Here is a 25,280-nt window from a genome sequence, read left to right as displayed (position 1 = left end):
TGGCAACATTTGTTTCTAAGCACTAGAAAGTGTTTAATCCTTAAAAATTCATATCTTTGGTTCCCTACATTGGATTTGTTTTCATTTTTGTGTCAATTTGAAGATACAAATATTTCCTATTTTTATAAATTGGTGTTAGATTTTTATTGTGTGTTGTGTCTTAATTATTTACTGAAGTTGCGTTTTTAAATGCTTCATATAGCTGTCTCTGAAGTTAAGCCTGCCTGCTTGCAGCCAAGCTACCAAGGGTTGAGCATGGGAATAATTTTCTGAAACCTATCCTGAGCCCTAAGACTGTTAGTGGCCTTATTGCCAGTGGTAAATGCACATTTACCACTACTAATAACCCACCTTCCAATAATCAGTTACAATTGTGACCTTAGTTCCCAAAACGTACGGCTTGAACTTTTGTATTGTCCAACAGCTTTTTCAATAGGGGAGTACTGCATTTGAGTCTCTCAACACCCGCAAAGCATAACAAATGGTGTTCTCAACCTTACCATCAGATTGTGTGAGAATTGTTCCCAACCCCAATGTGGAAGCATCAACCGTAATGCATCATGTTGACCTCTGGTCAAAGGGTTTTATAACCTTTGAACTGGGTAACTGCCTTTTAACCCATTCAAATGATTCATGGCAAGCAGCATCCCACTTGAAAATAGAATTTTTCCTCAGCAGTCTGGTCAATGGTTTTGATATGAGATGCATAACCCAAGATAAAATAGAAGTAAAATGTGTACAAACCCATGAATGATTTCAACCCGGTCTTCTCAACTGGTGGTTTGGCATCGATGATGGCTTTTACCAGACCCAGTCTAGGCTGAATGCCATCACCTGAAACCAAAGGCCCCAAATACTCGACTCTAGCCATGGCAATTTCACATTTTTAAATTTTTAAAACAATCTCCTTTTCCTGAAAAATACACAATACTTGATCTAATATAGTGTCATGTTCCTCCCTTATGTTTGCAAAAATCAACACATTGTCCTGAAAAGCGACAGCGCCTTTTATGTCTTTCAGCAACTGAATCATGATTAGCTGAAAAAGTGATGCAGCGGACGCCAAACCGAAAGGCATTCAACAATACTGAAATGTTCCGATAGATGACATGAAAGCTATAAAACGTCTTGTGTTGTCTCAGGTTCCAAACCGACCTGCTGATAGGCAAATGCCAGGTTAAGTTTAGAAAACCAACATACCCCCGCGACCATGGACAACAAGTCAAAAATCCTGGGAAGTGGTGGGAGTCAATGCAAATGGCACTATTGAGGCCCTGCAAATCAACGCAGACCCTCAATTCACCATTTTGTTCTGTGCCATTACAAGAGGGGTAACCATAATTGTGAGAAGCTGGCTCGGTATATGGTGTACCTGAGTGACCACTGCGCCCTCGGCCTGGTCGCCCCCACACCTCCCGCCTGCTCCTTACCTGCTGAGCCTCCTGCTGCCACCTGCTGCCTGAGCCACCACAGGGCCGCCGAGCGCCGCCCCAGCCGCCACAGGGCCGCCGAGTGGCGCCCCAGCCTCCACAGGGCCGCCGAGCGGCGCCCCAGCCACCTCAGAGCCGCCACCGAGCCCCCAGGTTTCCCGCCGCTACCAACGAGACCCCGCCCCCCCGCCCGCCGATTGGGTCCCGCGCTCCCCGCCTCCCCGCAGACCCTCCCTCCCGGCTCCCCTCTTAAGGGGACCCTCACCACTGCCCCAGGAGTGACCACTGCGCCCTCGGCCTGGTCGCCCCCACACCTCCCGCCTGCTCCTTACCTGCTGAGCCTCCTGCTGCCACCTGCTGCCTGAGCCACCACAGGGCCGCCGAGCGCCGCCCCAGACGCCACAGGGCCGCCGATCGGCGCCCCAGCCACCTCAGAGCCGCCGCCGAGCCCCCAGGTTTCCCGCCGCTACCAACGAGACCCCGCCCCCCCGCCCGCCGATTGGGTCCCGCGCTCCCCGCCTCCCCGCAGACCCTCCCTCCCGGCTCCCCTCTTATGACGCCCCCAGAGCGACCGTGCAGCGGACGCGCGCAGCGGGAGCACCGATTGAGCGCCGAAGGTGCGCCAAAGGTAAGCCCGTCTGCGCCCGTCCGCGCCTGGACCGCGCCCAGCGCCAGAACCCCTGGCCCCCGCAGAGGCCACCCCACCCGCCAGACTTACGATGCCGCCACCCTCAACGCACTCAACACCGGCCGAACCCCCGGGTGCTACCGAGCCACTCCGAGACGCACCCACGGACCCTTCACCTGCCAGTCCTGCAAGTTCTCCTGCATCCGGACCTGCACTGCTTCAGCACCCACCAAACGGAACACCAGCAGCAACCACCTCAAGTGCATCCTGCTCAACACCCGCTCCGTCCACAGACACGCCGTTCAACTCTGGAACCTCCTCGACACCACAGCTCCTGACGTTGCCTTCCTCACGGAAACCTGGATGAACGACTCCTCAGCGCCCGACATCGCCATCGCCATCCCAGAGGGCTACAAGATCATCCGGAGAGACCGCGACAACCAGACTGGAGGAGGCATCGCCATCATCCACAGGGACACCATCCGTATCTCGACCAACGCCGACGACACCCTGACAACCGCCGAACACCTGCACTTCCAGATCCACACCGACCCCAAGACCACCCTCAGAGGCACCCTGATCTACCGACCCCCGGGACCACGCACTCAATTCAGCGAAGACATCGCCGACTTCATCAGCCCGCACGCCCTCCCCTCCGCTGACTACATCCTCCTCGGGGACATCAACTTCCACCTGGAGAACAACAACGACCGCAACACCACCACCCTGCTTGACAACCTCGCCACCCTCGGACTCAAGCAGCTGGTGACCACCCCCACCCACCTCGCCGGACACACACTCGACGCCGTCTTCTCGTCCAGCAAAGACATCTCCTTCAGCCACGCCACTGGACTCCACTGGACGGACCACAGCTGCATCCACTTCACCTTCAAAAGAACCACGGTCCACCACCACCAGCAACAGGCTGCACGAAGAAGCTGGAACAAGATCACAGCCGAACAACTCGCCGCATCCCTGAGCCAGCACCCTCCCGCCAGCTCACCGAACCCCAGCCAAGCCGCCGACAACCTCACGAAATGGATCTCCACCTGCGCGGACGAGCTCGCCCCTCTGAGGACAGCGCCCAGCAGACCCGGAAGCAAGAAGGCCCCGTGGTTCACCGACGAACTCAAGAGCTCCAAGAAGAACTGCCGTGCCCTTGAGAAAGCCTGGAGAAGAGACCCAACGCCGGACAACATGAGTACCCTCAAGCTCGCCACCCGAATGCACCATCAACTGATCCACGCCACCAAGAAAACAGCATTCAAGGACCGGCTGGACAACAACGCACACAACAGCAAGGAACTCTTCAACATCGTCAGAGAGCTCTCCAACCCCAACGCCGGAACCAACGACATCACCCCATCGCAAGTCCTCTGCAACTCCCTCGCCTCCTACTTCCACAACAAGATCGCTGACATACACAACAGCTTCAGAACACAACCAACGCTCCCCACGACCAAACCAACGCCCCCCACCACCACCCTCAACGCCTGGACACCGATCAACCTCGAAGACACCATCAGCACGATGAACTCCATCCACTCCAGATCCCCAACCGACCCCTGCCCTCACCACATCTTCAACAAGGCCGACGCTGTCATCGCACCCCACCTGCGGGACATCATCAACACCTCCCTCGACACCGCCACCTTCCCTGAGAGCTGGAAACACGCCGAACTCAGCGCTCTACTAAAGAAACCAACAGCGGACCCCACCGAACTCAAGAACTACCGCCCCATCTCGCTCCTCCCGTTTCCAGCCAAAGTCATCGAGAAGACCGTCAACAAGAAACTGGCAGCCTTCCTCGAGACGACTGGTTCCCTCGACCCATCCCAGTCAGGCTTCCGGGCCAACCACAGCACCGAGACCGCCCTCATCGCTGCCACCGACGACATCCGAACCCTGCTGGACAACGGAGAAACAGCGGCCCTCATCCTCCTGGACCTCTCCGCGGCATTCGACACTGTCTGCCACCGCACCCTAGTGCAGCGCCTCAACAACGTCGGGATCGAGGAGAAGGCACTGGAATGGATCATCTCCTTCCTCACCGGAAGGACACAGAGAGTCCGCCTGCCCCCGTTCAGATCAGAAGCCACGGAAGTCATCTGCGGCGTCCGTCAGGGCTCCTCGCTCAGCCCCACCCTCTTCAATGTCTACATGAGCCCCCTTGCGGCCATTGCACGCCAACACAACCTGAACATCATCTCCTACGCCGATGACACCCAGATGATCCTCTCCCTGACCAACGACCCCGCCACCGCCAGAGCCAACCTACACGAAGGGATGAAAAACGTGGCCGAGTGGATGACGACCAGCCGCCTGAAACTGAACACAGACAAGACGGAAGTCCTCATCCTGGGCTCCTCACCCTCCGCCTGGGACGACTCCTGGTGGCCCCCCGCCCTGGGCAACGCACCCAAACCGACAGACCACGCACGCAACCTGGGCTTCATCCTGGACTCCTCCCTCTCCATGACCAGACAAGTCAACGCCGTCTCCTCGTCCTGTTTCAACATCCTGCGCATGCTACGTAAGATCTTCCGGTGGATCCCCACCGAGACCAGGAAGACGGTCAACCAGGCCCTCGTCACCAGTCGACTGGACTACGGCAACGCCCTCTACGCCGGTACCACCGCCAAGCTCCAGAAGAGACTCCAGCGGATCCAGAACGCCTCGGCGAGACTCATCCTCGACGTCCCCAGACGAAGTCACATCTCCAGACACCTGAGAGACCTGCACTGGCTCCCGATCAACAAAAGAATCACCTTCCGGCTCCTCACCCACGCGCACAAAGCCCTACACAACCAAGGCCCGACCTACCTCAACAGCCGCCTCAACTTCTACGCTCCCAAACGCCACCTCCGCTCGACCAGTCACGCCCTCGCCGCCGTCCCCCGCATCCACAGAGCGACAACAAGAGGAAGATCCTTCTCCCACCTGGCCGCCAAGACTTGGAACGCCCTCCCTCCTGACCTACGCCTGACCCAAGACCACCTCTCCTTCAGGAAGAAGCTCAAGACCTGGTTGTTCGAGCAGTAGCGGACTCCCCCCCCCCCCCCCCAAGCGCCTTGAGACCCTCCGGGTGAGTAGTGCGCGTTATAAATGCCTATGATTGATTGATTGATTGATTGTACACTTATGTAAGTGGACACCTTGCACCAATCCAAACGATCCTTATGGTGATTTTAGTGGTTTTAGACTGCCTTAGAAATCTCTCCAAGTGGTAGCTGTGGAGAGCAGCCTTCAGGCTTAGTCCAGTAGGAGTGTAAAGCAGCTTGTTTTACCAGCTCATAATCTTATAGGTATAGACTAAGTAAAAAAGAACCACACAGTGGATTTATAAAAATATGTATTTATTATAAGAAACTCACTAACACATAGAAATATCTCCTATCCGAGCTATATACAATACACACAATACTTTGCAATAGAGAAAGGTAAGTAGCATGTTATACACAGTGGTTACCGGGGGGACCACACCATATACTAAAATAGTGGTATGCGAACTACAAATCGAGTCAAGACTATACTCAGAAGATGTAGAAGTGTGGGGACCCAGGGAACAACCTGAGGTAAGTAACCAGGAGTCCCATGGGGGCCGTGGGCAGAGAGGGAACACGACTGCGGGATCAATGCAAGTCAACGGGTAAGTCGCGCTTGCAGTTTTAGAGAAGGACCCTTCCCATTGGACCCTGAGGAAACCCCGTGGCAGACAGAAGGTTGGAGAGCCACTTCACCTGTGGATACCCTATGAACCAGGATAGCTACACCAGGGAAGCCGTGTGCATAGGTGTGAATTGGTGTCGGAAACCGACGTCAAACCCAATGGAGGACTTCAGGAAGATGCCACTGCTGGAGGTGGATTCAAGCTGAGAAGTTCCTGCAAGTAGAGGGGACAGAGTCTAGGTCACTTGGGAGTAACCAGGGGGCAGAGAAGACGAATGCCCACCGAGGTCGAGTGCTACAGGGGTGATGACGGTGACCTTTGGCGCTGCAGCTGTGAGGACCAGTTGACGCTGTGGAAGACCCAGAGCCGTTCACAGTCTGTCCCACGTCGGATGTTGAGAGTTGAGGGGTCGGTGTTTGTCGGGAGCACCAACAAGCCTTGGCAACTGTAACAATGTGGAACGCGATGAAGGTGCAGTGTCGGACCAGCAAGGTCCAGGGAACTCCCCACGAGCAGGAGAGTCAGCGCAGTCCCAAGCAATCAGGGGAGCCCAAAGAATTCAAAGATGACCCTCAAGAGGACCCCCAGGCCGGAGGCACTGGAGTTGCAAGAGGACCATGAACAGCTCACCAATAGATGCAGGCCCACGGTGCAAGCGATGTGTTGAGGACGAAGATCTTGGTCACTGGAGGTGCTTGAGGTTGGGGCTAATTGGAGCAGGAAGATCTTGATGGAAGGAAGTCAACAAGCCTTTGCACTTGCAAGGCGACACGGTGCACAGGGGTTCGGTTATTGCAACACCGACTAGGGATTCTGGCCTGAAACTTGGTGAGAGGGCAGGTCAGGCCTTGAGGGACGTGGAGAACCTCCACCCATGTTGCTGAGCCTTTCGGAGTCTGTAGGAGTCCAGGAGCAGCCGACAGGTCGGCTTGGTTGTGGTGCCTGCAGATGCAGGGAAGTGACTCCTTCACTTAAAGGGAGATTCCTTCGGTGTCTTGGATGCCCACAGGCCTTGGATGGTTCCTGTGTGGTGTACAGGCACGGACTTTGCGGGTGACGAGATCAGGAGCAGCAGGAGTCTTCCCGGTTGCAGCCTTAATGCCCAGAGCAAAGTCCAGCAAAGTCCAGAGTGCCCAGATGCTGAAGAGAAGTGGTGTCTGAAATGAATCTTTTCCCATGATGAATCTAGGGACCCACCCTCAGGTAAGCCCTTAAACACCCTAAGGAAAGGTTTGGGACGATGCATGGTTCCCTCCAAGGAGAGGGGTCGGACAGTAGGGAGGATACTCCCATGTCCTTTGTCCACTTTCGTGCCTGAGCGGGATCATACAGCTCCCTGAGCTGGAACCAATGGCTCCCTGAGCTGGGTTGAACTGGACTATGCAAGAAGAGCACCAAATGTGCCCTTCAAGTAGACTGAGTGGCGCTGGCAAGCGTTCCCACCCGGCCCCAATACACAAAACCCTTTCTGGGGGGTGGTCACTACTCCCTGTCACAGGATTCCTATTGTTCTGCTACTCTCTGCTAGAGCTTGGCTCAGCAGAAGGAGGGCAGAATCGTGTCTCTGGTCGGCAGCAGCCATGTTGTGCTGTCCAGGTTTAGGAGACTGGTACCGGGAGCACTGAGGGCCTTCCGGAGGAGATTTACAGTTGTGGAATCATACCTCTGACACCGATTACAGTATGAGGGTATGATTCCAACATGTTTGTTACCAAACATGATAGGGTACATTGCATCCAGTTTCGAGATGGTCCCTGCGTAATGACACGGTGCCCCTCTATATGTCCTTTGGCTCCCTCACTTACAACCCAGGAGAATGGATTCAGTAGGCTTTGGGGTGCCCTGCTCATGCAGGGGCAGCCTCACACTTAGAACCGAGCACGCTGCCTTCAGTTGGAAAGGCCTGCTTTAGGGGTGACATAGGTTTTAAGGGCAGTGACTTTAGATATAGATAAACCTATATCTTTTGTAAGTGGTGCTAGCGCCAGCTTAACTACAGGCCTGCCAGTGCAGCCTGTTTACAGTTTGAGTGGTCCCTCATGGGTGGCATAATACATGCTTCAGCTTATGGGGGACCCCTGGTGTACCTATGCCCTAGATACCTTAGTACGATATACTAGGGAATGATAAGTGTACACCAGTATTCAATCGGGGGGTACCCAAGAACTTACCATACCAATTTATGGGGGAAAGCAGAGAGACTAGGGTCCTGATTAGCAGGATTCTAGTCAGACGAGTCAGAAAACAGCATTACATCAATTAAAAAGTGGGAGTAACCATGAAAGCAGATCATACATTCCTACAATAATGAAGACTCAATGGGTTCAATTATGCCACTGTCCCATAACTTCACTAATTCCTTCTCCAAATCCTCCCTTACACAGAAAGGAATGTTTCTGCAACTTGTGTTTAATGGAGATAGCATGTTGGCGGACCTTAATTTTATATCGGAACCTTTTTATGGTACCCAATTTGCCTGAAACAAAATTAGGGTATCTAATGATGATATCACTGACAAACCTATCTGTCACTACAGGCACCTGGTCTTTAGTGCCAGGTCTGAAAACAATCCCAAAAAGACCTTTGAGGAACCACCCAAGGATACACAATCCTTTAACTGCCACATTTGCCAAAAATCTTACAGTCCCTGAATATCAAGACTTCTTGAAAATACTCTGATAATTCTATTCACCTTCCTTCATATGAAGCTGGAGCACGATCCAGTGGTTCTAAAACTCTTCCCGGCCACATTCTGTTGAAAACCTCTTGAGTCGGCATTATAATACTGGCCCCAGACTCGACCAACGGTTTAACAGATCTGTCACCCACTAGCACATCAGCGTATGAGTCGACACAATCTGCAGGATCTCCTGAACAGATCTCATCACTAACGACTAAAAACATATCTTGAAGATCATCTTGTATCTTTTCTAAACAAAAATCATCTTCCACAACATTTGCTGCTACATTAGAACCTTTCTCCGCTTGGTTAGCTTGACTTTGACATACTTTTGAAAAATGTCCCGCTTTGCCACATTTTCTGCAAATTAAATTTTTGGCAGGGCATTGTTTCCCAGACTTAAAGTGGGGTTTATTTCCACATCTAAAACAGACCCTTTGACTGTTCTTGATCTATCTTTGTTCACAGCATACTCTTTTGAAATGTTTTTATTTTTCAACCGAACATTTCCAAACTCATCATGTTTATCTCTTAGAGTTATTTTTACAGATAATTGTGAAGTCTCAATACTTTTAGTGATCCGCAAAGTTTCCCCAAGGGACGGATTGCTTGACAATAAAATAACAGTAAGTTTCTGTTGAATAGCTCAGTTGGTACAATGACAGATGAACTGATCATAAACGAACTAATCTGCAAAATTCGCGAAATGACAGTCTGCGACTAATCTCCTGAACGCAGATGCACAGGTATCCATCCCTTCTCCAATTAACTGCTTCCTCATTACAAATTTGTGTCGTAAAACAGCAATGTAGGGTTGAACATAAAAGCGTTTTTTCCAAATTCTTAATGGTCTCTGCCTTCGTCCGCTGATTCATTATTCGAATGTTTCAAAATTGCTCGGCCTTCAAACCCTAACGAATGTACGAATATGTACTTTTTGTTTTCTGGGCCAAACCTTGAAGCACCTGTTACTCCAAAATATGTTTGAAATGCATCAAACCAGTTTCTCCATTATACTGGTGGTTCACCAGGACATTCGAAGAAGGGAGGGGCGGATTATCAGACTGCATGTCAGCCCCAAAGTGTTCATCAGTGTAAACCCACTAGATGCTGTATATTCTGCAAAACAATAAATGCCTGTGTGGTGTGTAACACTGTCGTGTACACATGCACCTAGATGCACATAAAGCCCAACAACGAATGTAGTTTATATAAAAAATACAAAGTACCATATTACACCATAGATATGACATGAAGCATGTGTGTATCACTGTAGCCTGGAAATAGCAAGAAGCAAATGTACAACGAGACACCAAATGATGACGAGTGAAGTGTGTGCATCACTGTATCCTGGAAATAGCAAGAAGTAAACATACCACGAGACACCAACTGATGACAATTGAAGTGTGTGCATCACTAAGGCCCGGAAATAGCAAGAAGTAAATATACCACGAGACATCAACTGATGACGAGTGAAGTGTGTGCATCACTGTAGCCCGGAAACAGCAAGAAGTATATATACCACGAGACACCAAATGATGACGAGTGAAGTGGGTGCATCACTGTATCCTGGAAATAGCAAGAAGTAAACATACCACGAGACACCAACTGATGACAATTGAAGTGTGTGCATCACTAAGGCCCGGAAATAGCAAGAAGTAAATATACAACGAGACACCAACTGATGAAGAGTGAAGTGTGTGCATCACTGTAGCCCGGAAACAGCAAGAAGTATATATACCACGAGACACCAACTGATGACAATTAAAGTGTGTGCATCACTAAGGCCCGGAAATAGCAAGAAGTAAATATACCACGAGACATCAACTGATGACGAGTGAAGTGTGTGCATCACTGTAGCCCGGAAACAGCAAGAAGTATATATACCACGAGACACCAAATGATGACGAGTGAAGTGGGTGCATCACTGTAGCCCGGAAACAGCAAGAAGTAAATATACCACAAGACACCAACTGATAACAAGTGAAGTGTGTGTATCACTGTAGCCCGGAAATAGCAGGAAGTAAATATACAACGAGACACCAACTGATGAAGAGTGAAGTGTGTGTATCACAAATATACAACGAGACACCAACTGATGACGAGTGAAGTGTGTGTATCACAAATATACAACGAGACACCAACTGATGACGAGTGAAGTGTGTGTATCACTGTAGCATGGAAATAGCAAGAAGTAAATATACGACGATACACCAAATGATGAGGAGTGAAGTGTGCGCATCACTGTAGCCTGGAAATAACAAAAAGTAAATATACGACGATACACCAAATGATGAGGAGTGAAGTGTGTGCATCACTGTAGCCTGGAAATAGCAAGAAGCGAATATACAACGAGACACGAACTGATGACGAGTGAAGTCTGTGTATCACTGTAGCCTGGAAATAGCAAGAAGCAAATGTACAACGAGACACCAAATAAGGACAAGTGAAGTGTGTATATCACTGTAGCCTGGAAATAACAAGAAGTAAATATACAGCGATACGCCAAATAAGGCCGAATGAAGTCTGTGTATCACTGTAGCCTGGAAATAGCAAGAAGTAAATATACAACGAGACACCAACTGATGACGAGTGAAGTGTCTGTATAACTGTAGCCTGGAAATAGCAAGAAGTAAATATACAATAATACACCAAAAAATGACGAGTACAGTGTGTATCTCAGTAGCCTGCAAATAGCAAGAAGTAAATATACAACAAGACACCAACTGATGACGAGTGAAGTGTCATTATCACTAAAGCCTGGAAATGGCAAGAAGTAAACATACAACGATACACCAAATAAGGACATGTGAAGTATCTGTATCACTGTAGCCTGGAAATAGCAAGAAGTAAATATAAAATGATTCACCAAATAAGGACGAGTGAACTGTGTGTCTCACTGTAGCCTGGAAATAGCAAGAAGTAAATATACAATGATACACCAAATAACGACGAGGTAAGTGTGTGTATCACTGTAGCCTGGAAATAGCAAGAAGTAAATATACAACGATACACCAAATAAGGACATGTGAAGTATCTGTATCACTGTAGCCTGGAAATAGCAAGGAGTAAATATAAAATGATACACCAAATAAGGACGAGTGAACTGTGTGTATCTCTGTAGCCTGGAAATAGCAAGAAGTAAATATACAATGATACACCAAATAACAACGAGGGAAGTGTGTGTATCACTGTAGCCTGGAAACAGCAAGAAGTAAATATACAATGATACACCAAATAATGACGAGGGAAGTGTGTGTATCACTGTAGCATGGAAATAGCAACAAGTAAATATGCAACAATACACCAAATAATGATGAGGGAAGTGTGCGTATCACTGTAGCCTGGAAATAGCAAGAAGTAAATATGCAACGATACACCAAATAATGAAGAGGGAAGTGTGTGTATCACTGTAGCCTGGCAATAGCAAGAAGTAAATATGCAACGATACACCAAATAATGAAGAGGGAAGTGTGCGTATCACTGTAGCCTGGCAATAGCAAGAAGTAAATTAAAACGATACACCAAATAATAAAGAGGTAAGTGTGTGTATCACTGTAGCCTGGAAATAGCAAGAAGTAAATATACAACGATTCACCAAATAAGGACGAGGGAAGTGTGTGTATCACTGTAGCCTGGAAATAGCAAGAAGTAAATAGACAACGATACACCAAATAAGGACAAGTGAACTGTGTGTATCACTGTAGCCTGGAAATAGCAAGAAGTAAATATACAACGATACACCAATTAAGGAAGAGGGAAGTGTGTGTATCACTGTAGCCTGGAAATAGCAAGAAGTAAATATACAACGACACACCATATAACGACGAGAGAAGTGTGTGTATCACTGTAGCCTGGAAATAGCAAGAAGAAAATATACGGCGATACACCAAATAATGAAGAGGGAAGTGTGCGTATCACTGTAGCCTGGCAATAGCAAGAAGTAAATATGCAACGATACACCAAATAATGAAGAGGGAAGTGTGCGTATCACTGTAGCCTGGCAATAGCAAGAAGTAAATATACAACGATACACCAACTAATGATGAGTGAAGTGTGTGTATCCCTGTTGCATTAAATTCTATATAAGAAATTCAAAAACTTGTTGACTTGGAGTTTGTTGCCTTGCTGTAACCGTGTTTTATCAATTTTTAACAAAATACAAGCTGACACTATCAGATGGCCGCTGCCCTTGACTATGTTTGATAATATGTGTACTGAACTAGACTAATTCTGCATTGGCCATTTTCGCTCAACATCCTGACACATGAGCATGGATGTGTAATCTTTCAGTTGAGCGTTGCGCTGTGCTTCAATAAACGTCACACCTGCATCCATCAGAAGCGCTCACAGAGATTCTGTAGCTGTTTTAGCCGTGCGTTTATAGTGCTTTCAACAGACTTATTCACGTCTAGCATTGAGGCAAAACCTTAATCCCTGCCAAGACGTCCGTCCCTTCTTCACTCTCTATAAATCCATGTGGTAACCATGGTCCTAAGCAGCCTTGTAAGATAGATATGCTCAGACCTATCAAAAAAATTCAACCAGATGTCTGATAGCCCTGGCTAGCAACTACTCCCCAACTGGTATACGGTGCTCCATCGTGTAAGTAGTACTTCAGCGAGACAATCCCTCCTGAAGGACTGGAGCCAGCGCACTGTCTTTTGGCACATGATGGCCAGATGCCCCAGGGTTGGGTATAGAAATGGAATGAGTCTACCAGTGCATCACTGCACTCGCTCTTGGAGCTGTCCGTTGCATGGAGACAATCCTAGATCCTTGCCCTCCCTGCTTGATGGCTTTCGCTCTTGTTGAGGGCCACCTTCTTAAAGGGAAGCGTTACTGGTGAAGGTGCTGCTCGGTTAATGGGGCATGCTCCTGCCCGCGCAGGGGTAAACCAACCATGACTGGAATACAACCCTGACTGAAATAGTCTAGCCACAGTTTCATTACGGAGGGCTCCATAGGGTTCATGTGTAGAGTGGTTTGCCTTTTTGGCCATAATTAGCCTTAGCCTGACCCTGTCATCACCGCTAACTTGACATCCTTAGAGAATTTAAGATTTGACGTCTGTACTGCAAAGATGGGAACTTGGACGGAAGGTTGGTGCTCTTGGATTTAACAACTTATTGACTGGAAGGGAAGTTTTGAGCAAAAATAGAATCTTCAGCTATTTGTGTCAATTGATTTTTGGATGAGAACTGAACTGGATGTCAAATGTGACACAGTACCACTGGAAAGTTTGTAATCTTCATGCAACTCTAATTTGGCATCATCTTGTTTCACCTCCATCGAGCCTCTACGGGTGAGCCCCAACATCAGTCACCTTTTTTGGTCCTGTCCTTGAACTCCTAGTAGTACCCACAGTTTTTGTAGGACTGAGTTACCAATGTAGTTGAGTCTGTGATCCGAGTTGGCTGTGGTGAGGCTTCCCCTACCAGCCCCTCTACCCAGGTTCCTCCTCTGTGCAGGTGCACATGATGTCCTGGAAGTGTCATGAAAGGGGACTGTCTAAGCATGTGCTGGAGAAAAGTGTTACTGATACATAATTGCAAATAGCATACTGGGTAAATCCTAATGTTATGATTGTTGTGTAATTGCAGTTTTTGCGTTTCCTTCCAGTTGCCCCTCAAACAATAGTTACACGACGAAAGAATGGCAATCGCACCTTTCTGACCGGCTATGCGTATGGATTTTATCCCAGAGACATTGAGGTGAAATGGGTCAGGAATGGTGTAAAGATACCCTTGGAGTCGATGGACATCCTACCAAACCCTGACGGAACCTACCAGGTCCAGACAACAGTGGAAGTTCAGAAAGGAGATGATGAGAAAACATACAGCTATGAGGTGTATCACAGCAGCCTGCCGGACACTGTGACCGTGATGTATGGTAAGAATGCACTTTGCTCTGTAGCGGGTGATTGTGATGGTCGTATTGACTTTGTACTTTGTGTGGTTCACAGAACTTTGGGGAAAATGTGTGATTTTTCCATATTGTGAGGTTTGCAGAGCATTCTTGGTAGGAACACCTAGTGGGATCCATGCAAATGATACCACCCTGGACCCCTGGGTGTCTAGATTTGAGAAATGTCTGGGTTGGGTATGGTTTCCTGGTTGCCAGCTGATCCCGACCTCAAATAGTGCATCAATTCAGCATGGCAAGTGACAGAGCTCATCACATTGTCAACAGGGTTCACTGGCTTGGCACTCTTCAGGGGAGAGATGGAGGAAGCATGTAATAAATGTGACTGTATCGACTGCAAAACACACGCATGCATGCATGCATGCACACATACACCACCCCCTCATAGGTGACAGGAAACAAAAATGGTATTTGAACATTATCCCACTCTATTATTTTATAGACCCAAAAGGCAATTATATGTTAACAACACATGCAAAGAAAACTCAAGTGTACTCTGTATATTGCCTCCTAGTATACCAATGTGAGATCTCTTTAGAAAACAAAGCTACAGAGACCGTACCCCTGTCACAAAGAACACAGGAGTGTACTCTGTATACCTACATGAATTCTTATTTGTGGTGAAGACTCGATGGTGAAGCATGACACTGAATTTAAAACTCATTGGGTGAGAGTCCTTATACCAAACCACTGAAGCTTTTGGACCAAGACATATGAAATGATTTGCTTTGGGCAAATGCTGTCACTCCCTTTTTATTCTATATAAAAATAGAACTTCTCCCGGTCACTCACTGGGCCTTGAAGTTGTTTCTCGGGGTCCCTGGGCAGTCAGGAGTTACTGAGTCTCAAGTGTTACAAGTGGTTGTTTACAACTAGTGGCCTTGGGTGACAACCTTAACACTAACCTCTCCCTTTAGCCCTGACCTTCACAGGGTGGTGAAATCAAGCAGTCAAGGTGTACCCAAGGAGGTGGTGTGTGGTTACACACTCAGAACACGCTTTACACAATAGTAACAGTCAATAAGGCCAGTGTTCAGTCACTTCTTTATACACACTTCCTGGGCAGAGGTCTGAACCCAAACCGTATCATAGCTCCTAGCCGTAAAGCGCTATTACTGCAGGTAACACTGGGGCCCAGTGTTAGTCTATGGATGATGGTTGCAATCATCGTGCAAGACTTTGTGGTGCAAGTAAAGCCAAAGCTTACTACACTTTCTGTTACAGAGACCAAAAACCAGTGGCACTCTCATTGATGCACCTTGGAGGCTCAAGTAATGGTTTTCGGACTTCGGTTGCAGGTGGTCCATTCTAAAGAGTGTTCAATGAGGTTCCTGCCAGTGGATGAGTTAAGGCAGCCAACAGGGACATTTTTAGTACTTGCTGTTCACTGTGAGATTTCTTGACTCTGGGCTGAGGTGAGATAGCAGTGTTCTGATAAAGCCATCATAGCTCTAAGCTGACTCTGGGTTGTGGTGAGACAACAGTGCCCTGAGAGCGGCAGTAAGACTTGCAAGAGGAATCAGGCATTGGGCTAGTGAGAGCAGTGCCATGAAGAAGACTACAAAGCGCTAAGCTTACAGTGGGCTGTAATGCGATAGCAGTGCCCTGAGAGAGGCAAGACTTGAGAGAGGAGGCAGGCACTGGGCTAGGTGAGAGCAGTGCCCTGAGAAAGCTCCAAAGTGCTGAGTATACTGAGGGATGTGGTGTAAAGGCAGTTGGCTGAGAGAGGAAGCATACACTGGGCCAGGAGGGAGCAGTGCCCTGAAGAAGGCTACAAAGTGCTGAGTATATGTGGGCTGTGGTGTAACAGCAGAGCCCTGAGACAGGACGCAGTAACTGGGGTAGGTGAGAGCAGTTCCCTGAAGAAGGCTACAAAGTGCTGAGTGTACTGCGGGCTGTGGTGTAACAGCATTGCCCTGAGTGAGGCAGCAGACCTGAGAGAGGAAGCCTGCACTGGGCTAGGTGAGAGCAGTGCCCTGAAGAAGACTACAAAGTGCTGAGTATACTGCGGGCTGCGGTGAGACAGCAGTGCCCTGAGAGAGGCAGCAGACCTGAGAGAGGAAGCCTGCACTGGGCTAGGTGAGAGCAGTGCCCTGAAGAAGACTACAAAGTGCTGAGTATACTGCGGGCTGCGGTGAGACAGCAGTGCACTGAGAGAGGCAGCAGACCTGAGAGAGGAAGCCTGCACTGGGCTAGGTGAGAGCAGTGCCCTGAGGCAGGCTACAAAGCGCTGAGTATACTGTGGGCTGTGGTGTAAAAGAAGAGCACTGAGAGAGGAAGCAGATGTGAGAGAGGAGGCATGCGCTGGGCTAGGTGAGAGCAGTGCCCTGAAGCAGGCTACAAAGTGCTGAGTATACAGCGGGCTGCGGTGAGACAGCAGTGCCCAGAGAGAGGCAGCAGACCTGAGAGAGGAAGCCTGCACTGGGCTAGGTGAGAGCAGTGTCCTGAAGAAGGCTACAAAGTGCTGAGTATACTGTGGGCTGTGGTGTAGCAGCAGAGCCCTGAGGGAGGCAGACCTTAGAGAGGAAGCAGGCACTGGGCTAGGTGAGAGCAGTGCCCTGAAGAAGGCTACAGAGTAAGTATACTGCGGGCTGTGGTTTAACAGCAGTGCACTGAGAGAGGCAGCAGACCTGAGAGAGCACTGGGCTAGGTGAGAGCAGTTCCCTGAAGCAGGCTACAAAGCTCCAAGCTTACCATGGACTGTGGTGAGATAGCAGTGCCCTGAGAGAGGCTGCAGACCTGAGAGAGGAAGCATGCGCTGGGCTAGGTGAGAGCAGTGCCCTGAAGAAGGCTACAAAGTGCTGCGAGTACTGTGGGCTGCGGTGTAACATCAGTTCCCTGAGAAAGGAAGCAGGCACTGGGCTAGGTGAGAGCTGTGCCCTGAAGAAGACTACAAAGTGCTGAGTGTACTGTGGGCTGTGGTTGGATATCAGTGCCCTGAGAGAGGCAGCAGAGCTGAGAGAGGAAGCAGGTACTGGGCTAAGTGAGAGCAGTGCCCTGAGGCAGGCTACAAAGGGCTGAGTATACTGTGGGCTGTGGTGTAAAAGAAGAACCCTGAGAGAGGAAGCAGATGTGAGAGAGGAGGCATGCGCTGGGCTGGGTGAGAGCATGGCCCTGAAGAAGGTTACAAAGTGCTGAGTATACTGCAGGCTGTGGTGTAGCAGCAGAGCCCTGAGGGAGGCAGACCTGAGAGAGAAAGCATGCACTGGGTTAGGTGAGAGCAGTGCCCTGAAGAAGGCTACAAAGCGCTGAGTATACAGCTGGCTGTGGTGAGACAGCAGTGCTCTGACAGAGGCCATGAAGCGTTGAGTATACAGTGGACTGTGGTGTGATAGCAGTGCTGTGAGGATGGCTGCAAAGTACCGACTATCCTATGGTCTGTGCTGTGATAGTTCTTTGTATCCTCTCCCAGGGTACTGCTACGTACAGTCTGCGCTGTCGTAATTGCACTGCTCTGAGAAGGGTACAAAGCACTGCGTATACTGGGGGCTATTGTGTGATGCAGTTGCCATGTGAAAGGCTACAGTATACTGTGGTTTGTGTTGTTATAGTGTTTTGTGGTCTATTCCAGAGCATGACTTATACTGAGGGCTTAGGTGTGAGAGGGTACAAAGTGCCAAGTGCAGTGCTTCATGGAAATCTTGAAAGTGCTGAGTAAATTGTGGCCAGTTGTGTTTTTGACAGTGTCCTGAGGAAAGCCACAAAGCATGGCGTTTACCAGAGGCTGTGGGGTGACATTGCTGTGTGGCCTCTCTCAGGGCACTGCTGAGTATAACGTGAGCTCAGGTGATAGCATCGCCCTGAGAGGGTGAAAAGAATTGTGTGCAATGCTATGAGGCAGGATATAAAGTGTGGAGGAAACCATGGACTGTGGTGAGATACTAGTCCCGCTTGGGAAGCTACAAAGCAGTGAGTTTACCGTGGACATGATGCTTGGATATGAATTTACCTTAAAGAAATGAAAAGACAAGAGGCGTTTGGCAAAACAGGAACAAGTCGGTTTAATTAAATGCAGCGCTGGGAGAGTATCAACAGAGTTGCATCTGAAGAAAGTCTCTCGCTGTACAAAGTTTCGGCCAACAGTATATACATCTCGTGGGGTACAATAAACTGATTTTGCATTCTTGAAAAAGTATCTTAGTCGTATATAACAAGTTTGGGCCTCTGATAAGAGACTCAGATGGCTCCCGACCACCGGGAGAGCTAGTGTGGGCCAGTGTGCATGTATCCAGATGTCTAGTGTGGGGAGCACGTGATAACTATGTGTGGTGGGCATGTTGTGTCCTGATTGCCTGAGTGTTTCTATCTACATGTGGCATCTAGCATTGTGAGGAATGCACGCCTCTGGCCAAACGTGTTTTATTGGGGCCTATTTCCTTGGACCTGTTTGTGGTGCAACTAACTGTGGGATCAATCTTCGTTTTCCCAGGGTGCATGTTTTTCTTTAGGCTAAGTGAGACCCCACCTGTGACCTGTCACTCGATAGGCGTGGGTTGGGGTTTCAGGGCCGTTCTAACTACATATCACCAACTCGCGTCGATAGGGAGGTCACCTTGGGTAAATCCGATAGCAATGATACGAGTTCAGTAGAACTTCTACAAATAATGTGGCGGTCATCAGTATAATTTTTACCAGTGATCCAGCGGCGTACCAACAACGGATACTCCACAACCATATACTCACCTGGGCCCATAAAACCGCTGGAGTCAAGTTTATAGATTTTTCTTAACTTTCAGGATTAGTTATTTAGTACCTCTTTTGATCTCAAACTAACCCTTTTCACTGATCAAAAAGTTCTTTTCTCTGGTTGATGGACCATTAGTTGAACTAATTGATGGTGATAAAAGACAAAATTCTAACTATTCATTAAACTTTAAAGAAAATAACCACAGAGTCGGAAAAGTTTAAATCTTTTATCTAAATTTCAAATGCATGTGAACCATTCCAAATACACAGTGCAATTGCCCTCATTCAGTGGAGAGAAAAATTTATTAAATCATCAATTAAACATAACATGGACTTTACGCAATGAACATATGACCAAGAAAAAGAAAGGATAGAGAAAAAAGAGCATATAACGAAATCACGGAAATGTATATTTACCAAGAATGGTGTGAAGACCAACCCCCTGGCCAAAGGGCTGGTGAGGGTCCCCCGGGAAAGATCAGGAGACAAAGGCTTCAGGACAGGACAGTAGGCCTCTCTAATCGCGCTGCACCCCTCTCTGGCACTCTCTTCCTCCTTGAAATTCTTCTGCGATCTTCAGCTCTCTCAGCTCCCCTTCCCCGCAACAGCAACTCCCGCTACTTGGACAGCATTCACGACTCTTAGCATCTTGTTCTCTCCTTCTCAGTCACTGCATTCAGCAAATCTCCACCCGACGGACAGCATCCCAAGCTCTGCTTCTTCCGCTCTGCTTCTCTCTCTAACTAACTAAGGCTATCTTAATTATATATTTTGTTCGCCATTTTCCACCCACTAAAGTTTCAATATCGAAAAAATACGCAATATGATTGGTCAGGCTGGGGGGAAGATCATCTCACTATGCTTACATGTCACTTTACTTAATTCGACCATTGTTCGCAAACTCATCCCCTTAATTTTGATTCATAGTTCTGGTTTCACACTCGTATTTATTTTTATCTGCAACAAATTAACAACGTTCTTCAATGTAAGTCCACTTTCTCGAACTCTTGACCCTCCGTTCCCAGGATCTAGTACTCTGCAGCCTTGGCTGTGATTCAAATATGGAGTCATCATTCCGGGTTAACTTATAGTGGACATGCGCAGTCACCTTTTGCTCAGATCACTCCAGTCATGAGGCCCAAATGCGCAGTAATAGGAAAGTCAGAAAAACAAATAATAAATTCACAAACAAATGGTTTCACTGTATACCACCCACCTCTACTCTATTCCCATTTACTATTAATATTTTTGCCACATTAACATTAGTAAAATTGCTCGTTTTCGTTTCAGGCATGCATATTCCATGCATGCGAACCATCAAGACTCAAGTTTTTAAAGCTTCTGCTCACGCCCAAGAATTTCCCTCCTTGCGACAGCTCGTCATACAACATACAAGCAGTTCAATCAATCAATCAATCAAAAACATTTGTAAAGCGCGCTACTTACCAGTGAGGGTCTCAAGGTGCTGGGGGGGGGGGAGGGGGCGCTGCTACTGCTCAAACAGCCAGGTCTTGAGGAGTCTCCTGAAGGTCAGCAGGTCCTGGGTCTGCCGTAGGTGGATGGGGAGGGAGTTCCAAGTCTTGGCGTCGAGGTGGGAGAATGATCTGCCACAGGCAGTCACTCCCCGGTTGCGTGGGACGGTGGCGAGGGCGAGGTCAACGGAGCGGAGCTGGTGGTTCGGGGTGTAGAAGGTGAGTCGTTTGTTGAGGTATACTGATTCGGTGTTGTGGAGTGCCTTGTGAGCGTGGGTGAGGAGCTTGAAGGTGATCCTCTTGTTGACGGGGAGCCAGTGCAGGTTTCTCAGGTGACCTGTAATGTGGTTGTGGCGAGGGATGTCGAGGAGGAGGCGTGCAGAGGCGTTCTGTATGCGTTGGAGACGTTTCTGGAGTTTGGCCGTGGTTCCCGCATAGAGGGCGTTGCCGTAGTCCATTCTGCTGCTGACGAGGGCCTGGGTGACCGTCCTTCTGGTTTCGGTGGGGATCCATCTGTAGATCTTGCGGAGCATGTGGAGGGTGTTGAAGCAGCAGGATGAAATGGTGTTGACTTGCTGGGACATTGATAGCGATGAGTCTAGGATGAATCCCAGGTTGCGTGTGTGGTCGGTGGGTGTCGGTGCGGCTCCCAGGGTAGCCGGCCACCAGCAGTCATCCCAGGCGGAGGGGGTGGGGCCAAGGATGAGGACCTCCATCTTGTCTGAGTTCGGTTTCAGATGGCTGTTCTTCATCCATTCAGCGACGGCCTTCATTCCTTCATGAAGGTTGGTTTTGGCAGTGGTAGGGTCCTTTGTGATGAAGAGGAACAGCTGGGTGTCATCGGCGTATGAGATGATGTTGAGGTCGTGCGATTGGACGATGTTGGCGAGCGGTGCCATGTAGACGTTGAGTGTCGGGCTGAGGTATGACGCTTGGGATACGCCGCAGATGATCTTGGTGGTTTCCAAGCGGAAAGGGGGGAGGTGGACACTCTGTGTTCTGCCGGTGAGGAAGGAGATGGTCCAGTCCAGGGCTTAGTCGCGAATCCCTGCGTTGTGGAGGTGTGTGGGTAGGGTGTGGTGGCAGACGGTGTCGAATGCGGCTGACAGGTCCAGGAAGATTAGGGCCGCAGTTTTGCCATTGTCCAACAGGGTCCTGTTGTCATCAGTGGCGGCGATGAGGGTGGTTTCGGTGCTGTGGTTGCTGCGGAATCCTGATTGGGACGAGTCCAGCGCATTGTTCTCTTCGAGGAAGCGTGTCATTTGCCTGTTGACAATCTTCTCAATAACTTTCGCCGGGAACGGGAGCAGGGAGATGGGCCTGAAGTTCTTGAGGGCCTTAGGGTCCGCCTTGGGTTTCTTGAGTAAGGCGTTGATCTCGGCGTGCTTCCAGCTCTCCAGGAAGGTGGCGGTCTCGAAGGAGGTGTTGACGATCTTCCGGAGGTGGGTGCGATGATGGAGCTTGCTTTGTTGAAGATGTGGTGCGGGCAGGGGTCGGACAGTTGACACATGCTCAATAAAGATTTCCCATTTAAAGCGGTTTTAGTCCTTTGTTAATGTTATTCATCTTATTAAACACATAAGCAAGCTTCACTAACCCGCATGTTTATGTAATGCACATTAGTTTTACATGAACAATCTTTAGTTGCTTGTTAGTAAATTAAAGGCGAGAATTGCTTCCGAGCAAGTCTCTTTTCTACGAGTCCTTGCTCCATCAATCCCCTCTTTGATGGCATTTATAAGCCATCACAAAATTACCCATCCCTACTCAGATGCCAACTTTCAGTATTGCTCATGCTCATTCTCCTCCTCTTCTTTCTTATTCTCATCCTTGTTTTTAAAATCTCCCATCTTTTTGTATATTTTACCCTTCACTTCCCCCAGCTGTTTCCTCATATTGCCTCTTTCTTTTCTTTCCTTTCCCATTAACTTCATATTTTCTTTCTCTTCCTTTGTTTCTGCAACATTTATACCAAATCATTATTGCTAAGACTATTATCATTATACCAACTACTGGAAGGATTATTTGACCTAAAATACTTTTCTCTAAATCAGTAAACCAAGTCCCTGTTGAAGAAATATTGTTGTTAGTCTTTCCCATACACTGTCAATCAACCTCTAGTGGTTTCAAATGTTCATGACTTTTTGTAATATTCTTAATATACCCCCTGATTTCCTTACTTTTATCAGGAATGTAAGTGCAACAATGTGGAACTTTCAGCATTCCACAGACTTCGCCCTCCTTTGCTAATAAAATATCAAGCGCAAGTCGATTTTGTAAAACCATAGACCTAATTGCAACCATTTCTGTATTTATCATTAAGAATCCCCCAGCAGTATCAGTCGAGAGACGATCAACTACTGTTGACAATTTACAGATTCGGTGTGTATTTAGAATGACTCCCACTGAAGGTATCAATGCACCAAATATATCACCCACTATTTCTTAAAAACTAGCTCTCTTTCTTCGTGTTAGTTCATCAGTGTCTTCATTGTTTCCAGTGAATCTTTTTACATGATAAATTTTCGGAAATACAATCCCAAAGTAGCAGCTTCCGTACCATCGTGCAGGCAGCTTATAATAAGCATTATTCCCACACACGTAGTAAACCCCGGGAAATACCGGATCAGTTCCCCCTTTTAGTCCCCAACCTCCCAAAATCAGGAAGTTATGTTCACATTCACTGGAATCAATAAATATGTTATTATAATCTGTCATTAATCTATGGAGGCAGGTTTTCCCTTTCTTTGCAAAGTCCTGGGACATCGCAGCATGAGCCTTGCCAGCTGTATAAATTCTCTCTTTCTCAGCCCATGGTGGTACATGGGTTTTCTGTTCAGCAGCTTTCTTTTGGAAATCCTGTCTCCTCCCCTCAACTAAATTCAAAAACACTTTTTCTTCTTTACGCAATATACATGTTAGGTTATTTTTGTGTGCCTTTACTATATCTATAGATATCATTGTTAAGAAGAATTCACCCATAAATTGTGCATCTTGACTACTAAGTACTGGATTCATATTCTTCCGAATAGGAAGTTCCGAAAACACTACATCTAAGTTGGAACAATAATACTGAAGTTTTCTGATTGCGTAAAACAGACTTGTTAGAACACTACATGAAATACCATATGTCAAAGGTAAATAATGGTATGTAACTCGCTCTGATACTGACGCTGGTAATTTCATACAGACATAACAATCACTAATCTCCATTGTATCTATATACTGAAATAACAACTTTGTAAAAACATTTAAAGATGTATTATATCTGATATTGAGTGATGAAATTCTGTCCAGGGAATTATCGATTAGTCGCCTTCATAGACAATGAAGCGAAGTTCTTCGCTGGGATACTGCTCAATTCACTTCGGGCATGGGCTGACGATCATTCTGTAATTCCTCCAAACCAAACCGGTTTTACAAGCGACACAGGTACCTCGGTCACTCTTATGACTCTCTCCTGCTTGATAGACCAGGCGGAGACTAGGACTAGTCCGTTTTACATGGGATTCATAGACTACAAAGCCGCGTTTGACAACGTCAACAGGGCCAAGCTCTGGCAGAAGCTTTCCAGATTGAACATCCCAAATGGCCTTCTAAGAGCCATACAGCTCCTGCACCAGGACACATGGGTCAGGATTAAGATTGGGGATGGCTCCAGACTGTCACACCCAATCGTAACGACGAAAGGACTAAAACAAGGATGCGTCCTGGTCCCCACACTTTTTAACCTATTTTTATCGGACTGCCCGGAAGCCTTAAACAAGGTAAACTCTCATGCTCCCAAACTAGCTAGTTTCCAGCTGTCAAATCTTCTATACGCTGACGATGTGGTTCCCCTAAGTAACACAAAGATTGGCCTGCAAAGACTTATGGATGCTACTGCCGAATACTCAAATAAGAACGAGCTCCAGATAAACAATAAGAAAACCAAAATCTTGGCGGTATGTCCAGGAAGGCCCAAGAAGCTGGCATGGGTCTTAAATTCTGAAAGCATTGTAGAATCCAATTGCCATAAGTACCTAGGAGTTCTCTTCAACAACAACGGAAGATATAAAACCCACTTAGAAGAACAAAAAAAGAAGGGAGCAGCGCTAGCTTTTGCACTCAGCTCTATTCACAAGAAGCTACTCGGCCCAACATTCGCCCCAACACTGCAGGCAGCACAGGCAAAAGTCATTCCTACATTAACGTACGGAAGCGAGGCGCTAAAAGGACTGGATTGCGGCCAATTAGACAAAGTCATTGCAAAAATCTACAGAATAGTGTTCCAGTTACCAACACACATGTCACCTGCCCAAATTAGGCTGGAACTGGGCATCTGTAATCAATCATTGGCCAGACTGATGAGCTTCTTAACATGCTGTCACAAACTGAGGTCGTGAAACGAATGCAGCCTAGTGCAACACCTATGGTCCTGCCTGAATACGAAACGATGGCGAGCAGAGCATGAATATTGGGCAAGAGGACTAAAAACTCTAGCCCTGAACGAAGTTTGGAACCTACTAGTCAGCCATAACGAATTCAAAAGGCTAGCAAAAATAAGCGCAAAAAAACTCTCCTCAATAGAAGATAAGGAAAGATCTAGCAAGAAGAAGCCACGGCTGGATGACCGTCTTATCTTGCGTCCAGCTGACGCCTCAAATGTATCTAACCCTGCTGTTTACCGCACGCACTAAATTAAGTTCTTTAAATTAAGAATGGGAGTGATCAACTTGTTGTGCCATCTGCCCAAATGGAAAAGAGATCATGCCCAGGAACACTGTCGACTTTGTGGTAACCATAGGGA

General features: G+C 47.9%; 1 protein-coding gene across 3 annotated transcripts in view; it reads left to right on the top strand.

Moving 5' to 3' along the window:
- LOC146869698 (saoe class I histocompatibility antigen, A alpha chain-like) overlaps window positions 1-25,280 on the top strand; it is a 274,622-nt gene that overhangs the window by 119,522 nt on the left and 129,820 nt on the right. For all 3 annotated transcript variants that reach the window (XM_085612321.1, XM_085612399.1, XM_085612231.1), the window contains exon 4: window positions 14,031-14,300. In XM_085612321.1, coding sequence (XP_085468447.1) covers window positions 14,031-14,300 — 270 coding nt within the window. The remainder of the gene's footprint in view (window positions 1-14,030; window positions 14,301-25,280) is intronic.

The sequence above is a fragment of the Triturus cristatus genome, chromosome 1_1 (genome assembly GCF_964204655.1).
Source record: "Triturus cristatus chromosome 1_1, aTriCri1.1, whole genome shotgun sequence".
NCBI lineage: Eukaryota > Metazoa > Chordata > Amphibia > Caudata > Salamandridae > Triturus > Triturus cristatus.
This window is presented reverse-complemented; position numbering and strand designations above follow the sequence as displayed.